Below are 19,581 nucleotides of genomic sequence, written 5' to 3' on the forward strand. Positions count from 1 at the left end.
TTCTTGCTAAAAGTAATGTAATAAGCGCTCTACAGCAAGGATGAGAGTAGCATCTGTGAAAATGTGCTGATAGTCTCTGCACCTTATGACACATCCCTTGCTTTGATCTGCTATGAGAGCCACGGCTCAAACAAAGGTTCACTTTTACTGCTTCTCAACACAGCACGGAGTGAATGAGGCCTTTTGTTAACTTGGGCCTTCTAAGCAATAATTACAGCGGGAAATCTTTAGCATACGGCACTTTATATGCTGAGAGTGTCACTTTTTTTTTTTAAATATACAGTATATTTAAGTGAGTAATTTTGCACAGTGCAGCAGGAGCATGATCTGCATTTAACTCGCATGCCATGTATCGCTTGCTCACTTTGCAATCATCATTCGCCGATGACCCTTCCAATTTCCACCCCCACCCCCATCGCGTTTCCCCGCCCCACCCCCACATCCAGCTCTTATCTGTCCTTCCATCCCGCTCTGTTTGTTGATAAGCCGAGAGGCCATTGGCCAGCACACATGGTGCCCATGTGACACTTCAGCAACAGCCTGATGGCCAGATTGGAAGCCCCATGAATGTGTATGTGTGTGTGTGTGTGTGTGTGTGTGTGTGTGTGTGTGTGTGTGTGTGTGTGTGTGTGTGTGTGTGTGTGTGTGTGTGTGTGTGTGTGTGTGTGTGTGTGTGTGTGTGTGTGTGTGTAATTAGAGGCTGGTTTGAGAAGATGTCTAACTACTGTAGCTTTTTTGTTCTCCCTAATCATGACCCACCATCACCCCAAAACACCCCCACCTCTTCCTGCCTCACTCCCCCCTGGTTGTCTTATTGCCATCACTAAACCCCCAAACCAAACCACCAGCTTGTCTGTGGCGCACATTGTCCCAGGTCTTAATCCTTTTGTTTGTGATAGTGTCCCCCCCGATACCAGTCTGTTTGACATCGCACCCTCTGGAAGAGAGCTGCCGCTGCTGGCTGTATTTATCACGGGCTATTTTGGCCTTTCAACTTGACATGTCACATTGCACAAGCACTTGCCAAGCTGGTAAAAAAAGTTGAACAAAGCCTTGAATGTGGTGTAAAGACAACAGATGATGTGAGGCACTACATCTGGATGGTGAGGGCAAATACAACACTCACAGCCACTTCATTTAAACAAAAGATCTTAACCATCTCTACAAATTACACAGAGCTCGGAGTGAAAAATGATTTGCAGTTTTTAATCAAGCCTTTCATAACGTCCACACTCGTCTTCCATATGAAGGAGACAGGGAGGGAGGCTGATGATGGAGAGTGTTTACAGGCAGATATTGAAATAAGCTGTGAAGGATTGAATCATTAAGATTAGGGCACAGAGGTTGCCGTTTTTTTAGGGTATATGCTCTCGTATACATGGACACAGACACAGCTCTGCCATGTCCAGCCAACGTGGACTAAGCACTGATGCCAGCCCCATCACCACTCCTGGCTTTGGCCCCTCTCGGTCATGGAAGGAAAGTCGAGCGATGGGTGGCTGCTGGCGGCCCCTTCACAGATGGCTGCAGGTACAGCGCTACGCTTGGCTGATAACCAAAGGACTTCAAAGCTCGACTAGCGCTCAGGCCCATTTTCTTTCCAGAGCCAGGAGGCAAAAGGCACAGAACAGAGAAAAAGAGGCGGCAATAGAGAAGGACCGGGGTGGTCAAAAGAGTCAACAGGCATGGAAATGAGCAGGATTAGCCCCCTCCTTTTCCTCCGCTTACTTTCTATGCAGTATTTGCTCTCGTGCTCTTTCTCACCTACAGTCGTCTAGCTCTTCTCACCTACTTGCTCAATCTCATCATTGTATTTTCTCTTTCTCTAAATGCTGTGGGATTCTCATTATTCTGTTTCCATCAAAGCAGTTGTGCCATCCTCATGCTAGCCAGAAATGGAATTAAAAAGTGGCGGTCACTGTTACAGAAAGCCGCCCCTCCCTCTCAAGTGATGTCTTTTTTCTTCTTAATTTGGTTCACAGCGGACATTCTCTTAGGAATCCCATATTCTCTGTGAAAAATCTGCTTCATGATACAGTAAACTAACAAGTCACGCATCAAGAGGAGCAGAAGGTGGAAGTGACTAAATGTGTTGATAGAAATCTCTGAGAGGTTTTAAGAATCAGAGTCATGAAATGAAATAGAATGGTCTCTATATCTATTTGATATTCACATATGTAGAGAAAATGATTTCTTGGTTATCACTGAAGGCTGGATACCGTGCTTTTATGAGCCGAGCTTTTAAAGGATAAAGTAGAGAGAGAGAGAGAGAGTGAGGGAGAGAGATGTTAAAAAGTCGTTGATTCAATTACACTATCTTGTGGCTCTTCTAATACCACTCCAGTACCGGCATGAGGAAATACGGAATGTGCTCACTGAAAGAAATATTTCCTCACAGCTGCATGAACATCTCTGAAGACATTTAGTAACATTTGGTTGAAGCAAAGGGGAATGATTATGGTTGTTTAATGGCAGTTTGGACCTTTTTATTAGAAAATGCAATATTAAGAAAGATTTGAAGAAACTGTCATGCCTATTATTTTATCCTGAAATTCCAACTAAGGGCTTTTTTTCAGCCATTGTATTTTAGTGCACTTAAAGTTGAATCATGCACTGTTTGGTTAGCTTTGAAGAACTTTAGTGCTCACAAACCGAGAAAACAATTGTGATAATTAGCCCTATTACTGAAAATGTTCCTCATAAACTCCTCGTGTAAGAAAGTTCTATTATAAAGTTTAAGCATGTATTCATGGTAAACTTAACTAAACAGAATTATTATTATTATAAATAGCATATTATTATTTGTATAAATAAAGGTACCTGTTTATATTTCTGTGCATTAGTGCGTTGCAGCATTAAAAAACAGACAGCACACCTTTTAGATCCACTCCTCACTTCAAAGCCTCAGGCACCATCATGGCCAACCAGCAGCTCAGCCTGGAAGCCTTTTGAACCGACCCCTCAAATCAGCCTGAGAGACAGACGCCCGATCCCAATGTCCCCCCTAAAGCCTTAAGCCCTGAACCCTCAGGGACCTAACTGACATCAACTAATAAATGGTTGAGATAGAGAGGCTCCAATGGTTTGAAATGTTATTAATACGAATGGGGCAGCACTTTGCAGCAATATATCACGTTACCGTGACAATACTAAAACATCTTATGTAGAATTGTGTGTTTTTATTTTACGTTTTTACTCCCTGATTGAACATCTTCCAGGCTCTTGCCTTACAAGACGAGAAGTATTTGTCAAATAATCTATTTACTCGGGTTTGTCAAAACTGCTTCAATAAGCAAAGTTAAAAGAAAATGTTGATGAATAAACTAGGTTTTTAATAGTCTTTGCTTGTATTCCTCTGAATCCTGCCTGAAATTCCTAATGTTATTGTTTCTGTGTCAATTCAATATGCAAGGCCAAACACCCATATGCCGTCCTCTTTGTTTACCTCTTTTTATCTAAGTCTCCCTACCTCCCCTGGTAACCCCGTGTTCAATGTCACAACGCTGCGAATTGTGGGTAATTCCATCAGGCAAAGTCTGCAGAAATGAAAAGTTATAGAACGTGTGCATAAAGGGCTCAAAATGTCTTCAAGAGAACTTGCACATTCAACAATTTGACAGTGGGATGGCCCTAAACCCTAATGGACTTTGCAGGAACTCAAAAGTCTTTGAGTCCATGAGTGTGGGGTTTGGGATTCGGCCAGATAGTGAGAATGGCAGAGAGACAAGGAGTGACAGAGATTGAAAAAGTAAGGGAGGGAGGCAGTGGAGCTGGTGTGGGGAGATGAATACCCTCTTGTGGGGGCCCATGGGCCTCAGGGGCACAGCAAGAGGTCAGGGGAGCTTGGGGGGCGGGATGGTTAGGAGGTGTGGGGGTCAGTGGTCTAAGAGGGATTTCCTTTAAGCTTGTCTCCTTTAACCTGTCTCCTCCTTACATCTGTGATCAGCGGCGTCCGGCGAGGCGCCCGCCCCTTAGCTCCTCTGACGGAGGCCAGCAGCTGCTAACACACACAGACATGCTATCACCCCTCCATCACTTTTAGAGAAGTTGGTCCAGAAAAAGGCCAAAAGTTGACCTTTAGCTATGTGGACCTTTTTCTCTTCCTTTACTGCTCCAGAGGGGTCCAGGCCTGGAAAGTTGTTTTTTACCTCATTAGGTCTCTGTGAGACAGAGACAGCGTGTGAGGAAGAGTTATATATTCATAAGCATTCAACATGAAGACATCTTTTACACAAACATGGCAGCGTTAAGTGGCATCCATGTCAGTAACACGAACCTCATTTAGAACTATTCAACATTTGTATAACCTGGACAAAAAAAACATACCCTGGCTAGGCTACTGCACCACTAGCATTTCTATCTTTATTCACAGTAAAGCATCCTTAAGGATGATGAATCATTATTTACTGGCTTCCCACAGGTCATCCTTTCCATCTGTTAAAATCCCTCTCAGCTGCTACTCAGCTGGGAGTTTAGAAACAGCTCCGACCACAGGAACAAACCCGAACCGGCAAGTTCTTATGGTAGACGGATCTTGTTTCATGTTATTAACTCAACAAGGTTTGTCCTATCATTATGATTATAATTGTAAAACCAACAACTCTTCCTCCCCTCCTGAAGGTGTTTACCTTTTATGCAAGCCAATTCAAATGTGTGCTCCTCATACTCTCAGTGTGTGGGTGTTTAACGGATGGTCAGAATAGCCATTTCCTGCCTGGTTTTGGCTGCTATTTGCGACTGCGAGGACACTGTAAATATAATCGGCTAAAGCCATGATTTTCACGCTGAATCATACGCAGAGGGCTGAGTTGGCTCGCCATATTTATTACCTCAGCTTCATGGCCAAAAAGACTCAACAGCCATGTTTACGACACACTGTCAGTTGGATTAAGGACACATATGCTTTGCTAAATTGGTATATGAGCATGTGTTTGTGTTTGTGTGCTGTGATCTTTTAAAAGCTGTTTGAATATATAGCATGGTGGGCCTCCTTACTTTGTCAAAGACAGAACCAGAGGAGCTGCAGAAGGAGAGAGGGTTAGAAAGAAGATGATGAAGAGAGATTAGGAGATTAGAACAATTTGTCAAGCGTGTACATAAATGAGTCACCTGCAGTATAAAGGGAGGAGTGCGTGTTGAGGCATTTTAGGGGAAGAAAAAAAGCGTATGTAGTCTAAATTAGTCTGATCTGTAGCCTTAATAGGCCCCGAGCAGCAGCTTCACACACCCCACTGAAATACCACACAGTCCTGTCGCCTGGGGAGGCATGCGCACCATCTCCAGTTTGTATTTGATAGCATTGGGAGGTGTAGTATACAGGGGGAGACAGGGGAGCGGAAGGTCAGCCGCATGTGGGGGTTATAAAGAGCTCTGATGTGAAATGGATAGAAGTTGCCGGTATCCTCCTCTGTCTGCCGTCTTTGAGGCAGTAAAAAGTGGGCTTCGTGCACCAGCGTCAGCACTAATCATTATCAAACACAACTGACTGGCCCGTGTGCCACAACTTGTCATTCAAAAACACCCTGAGCCATCCTGGTTTCAAGCTGACAACTTGCAAGTAACTGATAGCTGAAAGTAACAGCCAGGCATTGGTAGCTTTTTACCAGCTGTGCATAAAACAAACAAGGAAACAATAAGAAATCTGCAAAGCATTTTTCTTTCATGAATATCTTTTCCTAGCAACTCTAGACTAAAGTAGACATCCCTATCAGTTTGTTGCTTTAGTACAACTGTATTTTGGAATTACAGGAAGTGGTGGCCCTGCCTGTGTGTGATTGGTCCCCAGGTGCCTTGTCAGGTTGGACTGGTTCCTCTGTTGCAGTTTCCAAGGGGTGGGCATCTGTTTCATCCCTCCGGGTGTGTGTGTTTGTGTTTTGGGGTGGTGGTTTTATGCATGTTGTTACAACACAGCTAGAGTTTAAGAGCTTTGACAAATAGTTGAGGAAGTCCTGAGAAGCACTAAAAGTCATTAAGTTACACACACATGTGGAGTCTCAGAAATGGCGAGTGCCAAGACTGCACACATGCAGAGAGCTGTGTGTGCGGTGTTAGAGGCCTGCCTGGTGGAGTAGGACAGCCGTTATTGCAGCTGTATCTCTTTCTGGATATTAATGCAGAAGAAGACCCCCTATGACCCCCTAGCTCAAGAACACACCCAAAAGTATGCTGCTCCATGGAACGAGGCAGGGGGCAGGGCAGGGGTGGGGGGCAATGAGGCCTTCTGCTTTAAACCCTTTCTAAGGCAGTGCTCCCTCCAACTGGCACCTTTCCCTGCAACTGTCTCAGTCTTTGCCTTTAGTTTTTTCATGTCTGCTGCTGTTTGACTTTTCTTACTTTGCACTCCAAATCAATAGTTTACCAACTGCAAATACTGCTCCAAAAATGTAGTCGAGAGAGAAGACTATTAACTCACTCAACACTTTGTAATTTGATAATCATATTAGTGGGGTTTATACAAATCTAACACGTGCAAGTCACTTGGGATCATGTTAAATTGAAATCATGGTGGATTATTTCATTTTTTCATTTTATAATTCCTTTGTTTTGTTTTTTTCTCTGACAGTTGATTGTTTTTGTCAGAGACTATAATCAAATTTGTGTGTCCAGGAAGAGGTTAGGAAATAAAATCTCAGAAAATATCTGCAAACCTCATTCTACTCCTGTAGCTAACAGTAACCTAGCTCCCAGTGTTTGTGTTTGCAGGCATGTGTGTCCCAGTGTGAAATCGGCCTCATTGTATTTCATTTTGCAATTTGGCTTTCGTCCTTCTCTTGCTGAAGCGCTATCCTTTCAAAACCTCAGGTTGTCAGTGCGTTGCGACGGCAGCAAACAAGGCCCCCATTCAGATTCACACTAAAAACCTCATACTTTGTCTGTACACTGTAGCGCAACACAGTCGGCACGCAACTAAATCCATACTGCACAGGGCCCTCTCAAATCAATTTGCCATTGTACAGTGTTTTCTTCCCACATTGTGCTCATCTGTGTGTCCTCCCCCATCTCTGTCTGTGTTGGGTTACTGTTTCTTGCCTGCAGTTCTCATATGTTGATCTCATTATAGTACATTGTGTCCAGCTGTCATTGTTGCTCCTAATGATATAAGAGGAAGTGTGGTGTGGCGGGGCGTTTTTTCGCTGTGTGTACATGATAAGCATTCTGGAGAACGGCTGCTTATCAGGTGTGTGTCCCTGCACGGCGCTGCACTGTGGTTGCAACCGAAGTCAAAGCAGCGCGGCACCATGCGTACAGTGGATGTCAATGGTAGTGCAGTCGAGCCGCGAGGTTAACAGATGCGGTTAGTTTATGGTTGGTCACGTTTTCGGCCACCTTGTTCTCATTTTATGCCACCACACACAAGAATTCTGCACAGAACAAATAGTTTTTCTATTCCACATTCTGCTGCTGCAAGGGCATTTATTACAAGGCCTCTTTCTGTCGGTCTGTCTATCTTTCTTTCTTTCTTTCTTTCTTTCTTTCTTTCTTTCTTTCTTTCTTTCTTTCGCGGTGGGGAGGAAGTTGGGTGCTGTGCTTTGTATACTTGCTACACTCGTGATTTGATTAATAAGAAATCCAGCTCCAGCACAGCCACTCTGCTGCCTCTTATTCCTCCTCCTCCTCCTCCTCCCCCGTGCTCCTCTTCATCTCCCGCTCCTCTCCTCCACCCTGTGCCTTGGTTCACCGCCTGGTTAGCTGACCTGGCAGTATAAACAAGGCAAATGTTTTTCTCACTCCAGCCGTTTTATGACCACCCTTACAGCGTTAATGTAAGCCTCCTTATCTACCGGCAGTTACCCAGGGAAGCCAGCTTTTGCAGCTTTACTTTAGATTAGAAATGTTAATATTTCAACTCAAACTACTCAAGTTATCATTGCTTAGTTTATAAAAAAAAGTTTTTAACCACAACCACAACGGATGTGAATGTGTGTGGCCGCATGCGACTCTTTGTATTGGCGTTGTATGTATCTTTGCATGTGCATTTATACAAGTGCTGGCTGAACATGTTATCTCACAGCTAACACAACACGTTGTATCTTTGGCTGTTTGCTTCCAGGAAGGGGAGAGTTGAGGGAGTGTCACGTTTACAGCAGGCATGTTGCAGATTTACGAGCTGAGAAGTCCTGTATGTGTCTGTCAAACCGCATTCACATTTTCCTCTTACGTTGTCAATATGCTAGATGGATATTTCGCCCTCTTTTGTGTGTTTCTAAGAGAGCAGAGAGACATGGCGTGCCCATTCCAACTGGGCAAATACTGTGGTCAGGAAGAGCATAAAGGCTGATGGAACAGCAGCCTGCATGACAGTATCTCCCTGTGAGCTCGCCTGATGCATTATTCTATAAATAAGCAGAGATGAGAGAGCTAAAAAGGCAGACAGGATGGTCAATAGTGCTGGGGGTGAGAGAGAGAGAGCGAGAGAGAATACACAGTGTCAAGCTCCAGCTCCCCTACTGGGGGCAGAACTCTGGCAGGAGGCAGCAACTCAAGGCTAGGCTGCCCTGTGTGGATAACACGTTCTCCTTCAGTGGTGAGGTCACTGTTGTGTTTAACCCCAAAGACACTGTCCCAGTTTGTCCACCAGTGGTTCTGTTGGCCATAAAGCCCATGTAAACATGTAGATGCATAAACAGATAGGTGACAATTAAAAAAAAGTCCTGGATAAATCTGTTTAGTAACAAATGCAGATGCTTTTATACAGAATAAAGGGGCTCACTGAATAGTTTGAGTACTAAATAGATTTGACTCATGTGCTATGGCCTTTGCAGTCAACCCAGCTGTTTACCTATTAGAGTTTGGATTGATATGTGTATCAAACTTCCAAAAGTGGGAATATCTTTTGGAAGAATCATGTTCCTCCAAAGAAGTTCCTTGGAGAATCAGTAACAGGGCGAATTGAAGCTGTTATGGTGGCCCAACACTTGACCAAGCCATATTACGTTGTCTTTGTCTTCCATCTGTATGTGTCAGGGTGTTCATAAAAGAGATGGAGGTTTGGCAAGTAGTGCTACAACACACAAGCATCAGCGAAGGGTGAGATAATGCTTTGTCTAGACAGTCAGAAGTCATTTCATTAGCCAGCGATTTGGGCCTCACCTTCCAGTCCTGCAGACACTGGGATATCCAGTAAAGAGACAGGGTCATCAGAGCGTCTCGGTCTGTGTCGGTAGCCATTAGGCCTCAGGATGTAGTCCAAATATATCCAGGCCAAGGATCATCGACCAGACAGACCTGACTAGGCGATGGCTGGGTAATATATTTAGACTTATAAGCCAGATTTTTTGTATTTATTTTTTACCTCAACCTATAATCGTTTTATATAATGATTTGTAAAAATGCACAGAGCTTTGAGCAGAGGCATGGTTGAGTTGAATGACAAGCAGGTTTTGTATTAAAAGACTACTTGTAATTACAAAGGACTCTTTGGCAGGTTTGGTGGTCTCTAAAGGCGTCCTCATCAATACTCTCTGTCATGTTGTCAGCGGAGTATAAATGACGGGTTTAATAAAAGAGAGCAAACAGAAGCAGGTCACAGGCTAGAATGTGAGGGCCACTCGTGGCCCCTCTCTCCACGCTCTGTTCTCCTTCCCTCCCTTTTCAGTCCATCTCTCGCCCTCGGATGGCATGCAGAACGGCCCTGATCCTCCCAAAAAGAAGATTAACAAAGCCCTGACAGAGAAGTAATCTCTCTGAAAACATTGACTCCTACCATTTCAACATGCTGCCTCTAAACATTGGAAAATGCCTTGCTGGTATGCTTAATTGCAGTATGTGGGACACACAGTGTGCCTTTAGGTATGCTAAATGGAAAGCCTTGGCTACTGAAGGCATTCCAACATTGTAAATGTGCAACAATGGACCCTTACAATTTTGTACTTGGCAGGTTCAGAAATTCAAATAAACTTCAAGAGGACATTTTCAAGGGAAGGCCTTCAGCGCCGTGTTGTTTCTGACAATGGTAAAGAGGGTTTGGTTGTTTAGATTCTACATCATAAATATGTGAAGAGTGATTCATGAGGACTGGAGCTGCTTTCCCAATGAAGTATAATTGGTCACATTGTTGCCTGTGTATGTTGTCATGAGATAACATTCCAGCCGTTTGACCTCTTACTTTTGGTCCATTTAATTACTTATCTGGGTTCCGCACAGGGCTCTAAACTGCGACGCTGTCTGTGCAGGCTTGAGTTTTGTGTCAAAAACCAGCTGTGCAGAATTTCTTTACAAGTCAAAGCTGAATTTCAAGAATGTCCTATTCCTTTTCTAAATATTTTTTGTTCAGCTTTATTATAGAGGCTTCCCCAGTTTTAAGGGGAACATGTGTGGCCTTCAGTTCATTGCACCGTGTAGGCAATGTCAAGTGAACTCTTTGACCACAGTGTTAAAACTGACAGAGAGTCAATGAGTGACTAAGATCAGGGTTGGGGAGGAATTCGTGTGATGCTAATGCAAAGAGCAGCACGCCTGGATCTGGCCTTGTACAACCCGGAGATATCCATAATCATGCTGGCAGATATGTAATGCTGGAATTTTCCATGAAAGGAACAAGCCAGCTCTGTGTCTGTCCATCCATCTTTGTGTCCATCAGTCTGTGCCTCTGATTATCCTGTCAGGCTCTCCGTCACACACTGTTGATGCTGCTCTGTGACGCAACCCATCATTCAAATTATTTTTAGAGTAAATTCCAGGCACAGGAATTGGTAATCCAAGGAGTGACATCTGGCCTTCAGGGTTTATGCGATTAGCAGAGAGCCTTGCCCCTAATAGCCTAGCAGACGATCTTCATTACCTCTCTGGACCGGCCTACAGGACTGGTCATGAAGTGTCTGGGCGTGGGCACTTGACTGAAACTCGTGAAACTTGATGATTGTTCGGATTACATATGTGCAGATGTCATAGTTGAGGCTTAAATAAGTCTTTCAGGAAGCATGGAGGTGCTATGCTACGTCAGCTACTGCACAACCCCAACCAAGCTTACAGTGAGCCCTCATAATGTGCATTGCATCTTCAATCCTGCAGCATTAAGGCTAAGACCAGATGACCACGTAGATAACTAGTAAGTCGAGGCAAGGCCACAGAGCAACAAAAAAAAAAAATCTAAGAAAAAGAGACGGAAGAGAGGTTAGGAGGGTTAAAGTAAAACAATTGAGGCAAAGTATAGTGGAGGGCTGCCAACTTCCTACTGAATTAATCACCATCACCACTCAAAGGGCTAACAATGACAAAGTGACCAGGCATGTCCCCTCCACTCCGCAGAAGAGAGCCCACAATTATAGAAGTCCTCCCGTCTTGGAGGGAAATTCTTCTCTAATTATCTTTAAACAGAACAAAACTTCACAGCTTTCAAGATGTCTATTAAACACACAAAAGCAGCCTTTTTCTCTGAGCAGCAAACGGTTTGCATGCATGGATTTTGTTAGTGTTTGTGTGCGAGTTGAGACTGTGGCGTTATTTGATTCCTGCTTCAGTTGATCAACAGCGAGGCCTAATTGTGTGGGCGTTGGCCCGGCCAGGTGGAAGCTCTTAGTTTGTTAGCAGTAAACTCATTTTGGGTTGACTGGAAACTGTTTAAACATAGCATAACTACAAGTCTCGTCTAATCTTCCTTGTGCTGTAATAATCATTTCAATGTAACAAACAAGTCTGTTTGCAAAGCGAGAGATAAAGAAAGGGACTATTTTTGGCCAGTTGTTTGCTTGGAGAAGCTTTTGCTTATTCTGAGGCAGCTTGTTCCCAGGAGTTCAGAGCACAGCCTCACTGCAGTTTTGCTATTGTTTTGTTGTCTTCGGGATCTGTAGTTGAGAGGGAGTTCAGTGCCCCTCTCCTGTTCTCATAGTTACTTGAACAAAATTTTTTATCCTCCACCTTCCCTAAAGTGAGTAAAAAGTGCTGGGTTGCATAGAGGGTAAGGAAATTGCAATCAGTCTTTGAGACGCTTTTGTGCGCCTGTTTTTGTGTACGGTTTTGTGTTGCTCCGCTGTCTCTGTGGAGTGACCCATGAAAGGGTGCTCTTTTAGTATTCACTTAGCCTATTTACTGTGCTGCAGATGGGAATAGTGGGGAAATGGCATTTCCTCAGCATGAACCAGTGGTTTGCATAAGCACTGCTCAATCTAAACCTACTTATCTTTCTGCAAAACATTCTGGCTTATATTTATGTTACATAACAATGTCAAAAACAACATTGTTTTATGGTGTTTATGGTAATTTATTGCTTTTTACTTTACCATGATATTAAAGAGTTCAAGATTCAACATGCTGACTCATCGACATTTACGCTTGGTGTTTTAACGACCTGCTCTGACCCTAGCTGTCTTTATTTAAAGCTTCTGGCTACCACTCGTGTTTCAAACACTCTCAATTTCCTAACCTCTCACTTTCATCCCCCTCCTGTCCTCTTTGCTCCTCCCCTCTGCCCCCCTCCCCCCTTTCCACACAGGTATGGCCTCGCAAGTGCAAGTGTTCTCCCCTCACACTCTCCAATCAAGTGCCTTCTTTAGCGTGAAGAAACTGAAGGTGGAGCAGAGCTGTAACTGGGATATGACAGGGTACGGCACACACAGCAAAGTCTACAGCCACAACAGCAGCAAGAACTTGTCGGCCGCCACCGGCCCCCTCGGCATCAACAGCTCCCTGCAGGTCGCCAGCTCCACACTGCCCTACGAGCAGGCACTCATCTTCCCAGCCAGCGTGGGCCACATTGTGGTCGCCTCAGCCAGCAGCACTTCGGGGGCCGTGGGGTCTCTGCTGGGCAGCGGGGGTGGAGGCAGCAGCAGCAACAGCAGCGGTGGTGGAGGCGGCGGCGGTGTGGGTGGCGTGGTCGGCGTTCACAACCTGACGCGTCGCAGCACGGTCAGTCTCCTTGACACCTACCAGCGATGCGGGCTTAAACGCAAGAGTGAGGAGCTTGACAACAACAGCAGTGTGCAGATCATTGAGGAGCACGGCCCACCGATGATCCAGAACGGTGCAGCCAGTGGGGCCACGGTGGCCACGGTGGCCACTGCCACCTCCACCGCGACATCCAAGAACAGCGGCTCCAACAGTGAGGGTGACTACCAGCTGGTGCAGCATGAGGTGCTCTGCTCCATGACCAACACCTACGAAGTGCTGGAGTTCTTGGGACGGGGAACCTTTGGACAGGTGGTCAAGTGCTGGAAGAGGGGCACCAACGAGATCGTGGCCATCAAGATCTTGAAAAACCACCCGTCGTATGCACGGCAGGGTCAGATCGAGGTCAGCATCCTGGCACGTCTCAGCACGGAGAGTGCAGACGACTACAACTTTGTGAGGGCCTACGAGTGCTTCCAGCACAAGAACCACACGTGCCTGGTATTTGAGATGCTGGAGCAGAACCTGTACGACTTCCTCAAGCAGAACAAGTTCAGCCCCCTGCCGCTCAAATACATCAGACCAGTGCTACAGCAGGTGGCCACGGCGCTAATGAAACTGAAGAGCCTGGGGCTGATCCACGCTGACCTGAAGCCAGAGAACATCATGCTCGTGGACCCGTCTCGACAGCCCTACAGGGTCAAAGTCATTGACTTTGGCTCAGCCAGCCATGTGTCAAAAGCAGTCTGCTCCACTTATCTACAGTCCAGATACTACAGGTAAGAGCTGCAGCTTCTAAATGCTAATTATATTGTTGGGAAATGAATATGAAAGGCTTAATTTAGGCATTTTCCGTAACATTGTTGATGAAAAGAGGAAATGGCACAAAGAGAAAGAGATAGATCCCTCTGTTTGTTCCTGTTCATTTTGTTTGGATGATCATTGTGCTTTCTGCATCTTGTTTGATTTATCCCAGCTTTAATAGGAATGTTTTCCTGGTTGAGCTGATTATTTGGCCAAACACCCATATTTGCTGCCAGCCTTATGAGCTGCTGCTGATTCTGCCTTTCCTGTTAGCTTATTTACCCCCTAGTTAACCCCCCTTCCACTGTGGGATGGAACAGTAAAAACTCAAAGGCTTGCTGAGTAGCCAGCTGCTTATTGTGTTCAGTGTGCTAAAACAAGCATGTTGTGGTGTTACTTTGAAGATTATCAAAGGCCTGTTTAGTTCATCCAGAACTTGGTGAAACTCTAGTAAAGACGTGACAGACCGCAGGAAATATTTGAAGCAATGACATGTTTTAGTGTCATGGGGAGTTTCTGGGGAAGAAAGTGCTTTTTCCTGATTTTCAATAGTGGGTTTTTGAAAAACTCCCACATTGAAGAAGGGTACCAATCGTGTGGGGTAGCACTTATTGCATTCGTATTAGTTGTTGCACTTACTGTATTCGTATCAGTTCGCTGCACTTATTGAATTTGTATTTGTTTACTGCACTTATCCTATTCGTAGTAGTTTGTAGCACTTATTATATTCGTATTAGTCTGTTGCAATTATTGTTTTCGTAGTAATTTGCCTCTGCACTATACTTTTGCTCTGGCTTATGCTTTAAGATGCTTGTTTAAGAAAGGAGATGCACTTATGACTTCTGGTGACTAGTAGTTCTCTTGAATACCTATGTTGAATACACTTCCTATAAGTCGCTTTGGATAAAAGCGTCTGCTAAATGACTGTAATGTAATGTAATGTAATGGGTGGCAGCCTGCCCACAGGCCTCTATTCACCCTCCTGCTCCCCAGGCCCGTGGACCCTCAGCCCCTCATCACCATAGCTGGCTCCCATTTCCCCCCGGGATAGAGATGAGGGGTCAGCCTGAGTTCTCCTGTAATATGTTCCTGTAATCCACACCAGCGGGCCCTGCATTAGAACCAGATGAGTCTCTGGGAAGGCCTTTCTTTCTTGTCCCAGTACTTCTCAAACAGCCTATTTTTGCCTATACCAAACAGTGTTTAGGCTCCAGCGGAGGCAGCATTGAGGGGAAGATTGTACGGAAACAAACAGTGTCCATGTCCGTACTGAGAGAAGCTTTGTTTGGGGCTCAGGCCTCGTGCCGGGGCCAGGGCCAGGGCCGAGGGAGAACAGGTGTGTGTGTAAGGCAGCGTACCACACACGTAAACACACAGATACACCCTTAGACGAATGCCAGGTGGTGGCTCTGCTATAGTGTTTATTGAACTGTATTTTATATACATTTCTTCCCAACTGTCTCTTAAAAATACAATGTATTAAGGTCCCTGCATGGGAATGGGATTGTTTGTGTCAACAGGGCAGTGCTTTTACATCCATTTAAGTAGCTCATCCTGAAGTAAACACCACTAGTAGCCTGTTGTTGCTCCTGGGCTGCAGGTCAACATGCTATAAAGTGTTCCTGTTTGTTTTCTCTGGGAGTGTCGAGTGGAGGAGAGTGGAGAGATCATCCCTTAATTTCCTCTTGGCAACGGAGGAGGGGAAAGAAAGGCTGACATTGATCAGAACATTACCCACCAGCCACCAAAACCAGTTTGTGGGAGTGGGAGTGGTGTGTGTGTGTTTGTGTGTAAGTCTGTGTGTCACAAGGTTTTCTGCACAGCACAATGTCATTCACGTACAGCATGTCAACAACAAGAGTGTGTTTGCTTTACCGGGTCTCATTGTAAGGAATGAGGCAAGCCTTACAATTCAATTCAAAGAATGAGCTCATGGGAGATGAGCACTACGGGTGTCTCAGCGCTGCATGCCGTTTGGGCAGCAAACAAACTCGGGCTGCGGGTAGAGTTCATGGTGAGTTCAAAAGCTAAGAGGAGAACATCAAACCATCTTTGATGATTTTCGGATGAGAAGATTGCAGGATAGTTTCTGTTTCTGCAGACGGTACGTTTACAGGGTAGCGATTACATACAGGTGGGATTTGCCAGCTCCAACCTGCTGGCTTTGTGTTACTCTATATCCTCCACAATAGCAAAAACATCCCCCATTGGCTTCTTTGATTCTTGTTAAAAGAAATACTTGATTCTTGTCTCGGTGCGCTTAAGTTTTTCTCAACAAGCCTTGTTTTTCAAAATGACATGAGATATGGTAAGGAGGAATTGTGAGGTCTTTTCATATAACGATAATTCGAGGCCTATTGCAGACATTACACATACAAAGCCATTATCACTCGCTTTTGCTTACATCCATTTGGTGGGAATTTCATATCCCTCACACATGGCTGTTTGCATTTTGATTCCCATAGATAGCGTCGCATGTGCTGTAAGGGCCTTGCAAATGACTTATGGATTTTCCACAAGGTTGACTCATGCAAATTAAACACCAGGATTCAAGGTAAACAAGTGATGTGCTATTTGCAAGAACAGCTCTCAGGGCGCTTAGAGTTTCAACTTTGTTCGCTTCAGTGCTTAGCGAATACTGGCTCATGTAGCTGAGCTCATCTATCCTTGTCAAATAGGCCTGTCCGTAGCACTTCTACACTCACTGGCAATGTACTCAAAAACAGCCTTCCCCATATACTTTAAAATGATTTCTACCTTACCTAACTCTGTGTTCTGTTACCTAGTCTCATTATCCTGTTCTTAATCATTGTGAGGCGTTTACGTCCTAATTACATAAACGTATAACCCAACCATGGTCCCACTTATTTTATCCTTCTCTCCTTTACTGCCACCCTTCTTGCCCCTTGCCTATAGCTAATGATGTAACAGGTAAGCTGGCTAGTCAAGCCTACTCTGTGCCAGAGGAAGGGATTATTGTCTTGTCCCAGTTGGGCATGTTTGTCCTATTTATCTCATCAGGTAAAGGACATGAGATGGGTGATATGCAACAAGACATAATTTAAGTTTATGTTAAGTTTCCTGAAGCAGTGCAGCTGGAAGGAGCCGTGGTTGTGTCGGTAGAGAAAAGGAGGTGCAACGTTCAGATAGAGGCAGGGATGTAAGAAGAACTCGCTTTCACCCTATGTGACTGTCTGCTGGACCGTACAGAGGCCTTGTCTTCATTGTAAAGGGACTTTATGTGTATCCAGTAGAGCTCTGCATGGTTGCGGAACTGAAGCTGGTGTCTGGTCTGCTACCTGTGACTTTCAGACACGAGTACAAGCTGAGCCTAACTGGGGTTCCCATACCAATATTATACTTAAAATGTCGGTTCATGCAAATCACAAAATACTCATTAGAGGACACCTAAACATACACCTGACAGTGATCAAACAGTGTCTGAAACCCCCTCCACACACGCCTTCTCAACATCGAAAATTTGGGGTGGGTTGCGACTGACAATTTCAGAAATTTTGGGAAACCGACAATCCATCTAACACACTTCACACAGCTACTGGCCAAAGTGTGTAGAGGTGAGAAATTATGCAGCACTCTTTTCATTCTTGCTATTTGTGTGTACGAATTGTGCAACACTATGAACATCTTCCCGGAGAGACTGTCTGAAAGCGTGCACCATTATCCCCATATTTAAATAATTCATTATCGCGTCTAGCCCCTCTCTTTTCACCCCACCTTACAGAAAGGCTTTCTCTCACAGTGTGGCATTTTTAGAGAGTCTTGCCTAATTGCGAAAAGATAGAGGGGAAGAGCAATTTGCTATAATAATTAAACATGTTGATATTAACAAACTGGAAGCTTGAAGCTGTAATGCACATAATGCACACATGTCAGCACCTACCAGCCTGTACCTGCACACGTCACAGACTTCATACTTACTCATGTGTGAGAAACCTAAATGGTACATACACTACGGCAGTAGAGGCTGAGGAATTAGCCTATTAGACATCGTGGGTGAAAGGAAAATGAGTCAACAGTGTCTGAAAGGGAGGAAAGGGCTTGTTGATGTCACCAGCCATCTGAAGGGGCCAGTGTCTGTGTACTCTCGATGCTTATCAGTGTGCAGCAAAAGGCCTCTAGCAGTAGAAATCTTAATGCATTGAGATGGAAACTTCGAAAAAAGCTCAGATTATAGAACTCCCCGCACTTTACTTTTAGAGCCTGTTTCTTTTTTATTCATGTTGGCAGTAAAAATGGGTGCAGCTGATGCTACAGTAGGGTCTCCGACAACGCGGGGCTTATGTCGAAGCCTTAATAACTGATGAAATATGTATCTGTCCCCATCAGGGGTGGTGCAGTCACTGCTCGGGCTGAGGCGGCTGAGTGTAAGACGAGCCCCTGCCCCACCTGTCTATCTGTCTCTCTATCTGTTGTTAGCGTTGCACAACCAGACAGACAGGGCAGGCGTTCCAGCACATTTACCCTGCCTCCGTGCGAAACATCAAGGGGTGTTTTAATGAATGAGGTTGCTATTAGTTACTGTTCTGTGAAGCGTGTGTTAAAGTGTGTGTGCCACAGATGGAGAGAAAGGTAGGTAAACGGCAGGATCGAGTTGCCACAGAGGAAAGGGGGATTAGAAAAGGAAGATACGCTCAGCGGAAGCAGCGCTGTTAGTAGTGCAGGAGTTGTTTATGTGAAGAACCTCGAGAAAGGATCTTCCATTGAAAGAGAAATGGGGGAGAAGAGGGATGAGGGATGGAGGTGGGGGGGAGGGTGGAGAAGGCCGTTGCTTTGCATTCCTCACCAGCACCTGGAACAGTGCTCTTTTCCCCCAAGCCTTGGCAGGTTATTACTAATGCAGATGAGCTTTCATTAAGTTCAGCCTGACTGGGTGTCTGCTGTGGCGTGTTGTGACTTTTTTCTGCTGACTTTCTGGTTGGTTTCGTTTTTTCTGTAATTTAGCTTTATATTTCCGGCGTATGACCATCCTGTTGTTGTTGACAGTAATTGCCGAAATCATCTGCTATATAAATGGAAAAAATGAATATAAATGAAATGAACCCCTAAAATTATAATTATTGCTCGCTGTATTCACTACTGTGCTCTTTATGACAGTTGTAACACCTTGGTATGCATGACAGAATCCTAATAACCTGTTTCTCATTTATAATTTGCCTCTGGGCAGCTCCTCCATGTGTCTCAGCAGAGCAGGAGACATGTAGCAGCTAAGCTAATTAACTACGAGTAGTCAAGCATATGCATCGGAACATATACAGTAGGCTCACAGTCATTTTGGCAAAAAACGAATGAGAATTATTTAACTCTGAAGGAAAAAGTGAACTTGGCCACCTAGCTCATAGAACAATCAATCAATACACTCTGGCTGCCCTGTTGTGTGTGGCGCGTGTGTGGTGCATGTGTGTGTGTTTGTGCACCCCTGCTAGTGTGCTACTGTGTGCTCTTAAGATAAGACAGAGCTTTTTGAGTTTCACTACATTGTTTGATCCTGGCTACTTGTCTTTGTTCTCCCTCGCAGTTCAATTTCCATACATTTCCCAGGATATTAAACTGACGGAAATTAAGCTGCCTTGATAAAACACAGTGAGCCGCCCACTTAAGCTCAGGGAGGCTGCTCTATATTGATTGGCTCATTTGAAACATAAGATTTTTCCTCACCTAAGCTTTTGGGGTGGTTAGCAAATGTTGGCAGCACACACGGGGGAACTTGCTCAACCTTATAGGTGTTTGTAGAGTCGCTGCATAACAGCGCAGGCTAACGGAGAAAATGTGGAAGGTCATTAAAATGTCCAGTCTCAACTGTGGGGTTACGACCGCAGAACAATGGACATTTTTTTTCTTCTCTTTTCTCTTTTTTTCTCGTATATTAATTTTCCTGCTTGCCATAGATTTGTCTTTCTTTTCCGGAGTCAAGCACCAGTGGGATGGTAGGGTGAT

At 44.7% G+C, this 19,581-nt stretch overlaps 1 protein-coding gene across 3 annotated transcripts in view; it reads left to right on the forward strand.

Moving 5' to 3' along the window:
- Positions 1-19,581, forward strand: part of hipk2 (homeodomain interacting protein kinase 2) — a 71,112-nt gene that overhangs the window by 4,897 nt on the left and 46,634 nt on the right. For all 3 annotated transcript variants that reach the window (XM_054619464.1, XM_054619465.1, XM_054619466.1), the window contains exon 2: positions 12,431-13,601. In XM_054619464.1, coding sequence (XP_054475439.1) covers positions 12,431-13,601 — 1,171 coding nt within the window. The remainder of the gene's footprint in view (positions 1-12,430; positions 13,602-19,581) is intronic.

The sequence above is a fragment of the Anoplopoma fimbria genome, chromosome 19, assembly GCF_027596085.1.
Source record: "Anoplopoma fimbria isolate UVic2021 breed Golden Eagle Sablefish chromosome 19, Afim_UVic_2022, whole genome shotgun sequence".
Lineage (NCBI taxonomy): Eukaryota > Metazoa > Chordata > Actinopteri > Perciformes > Anoplopomatidae > Anoplopoma > Anoplopoma fimbria.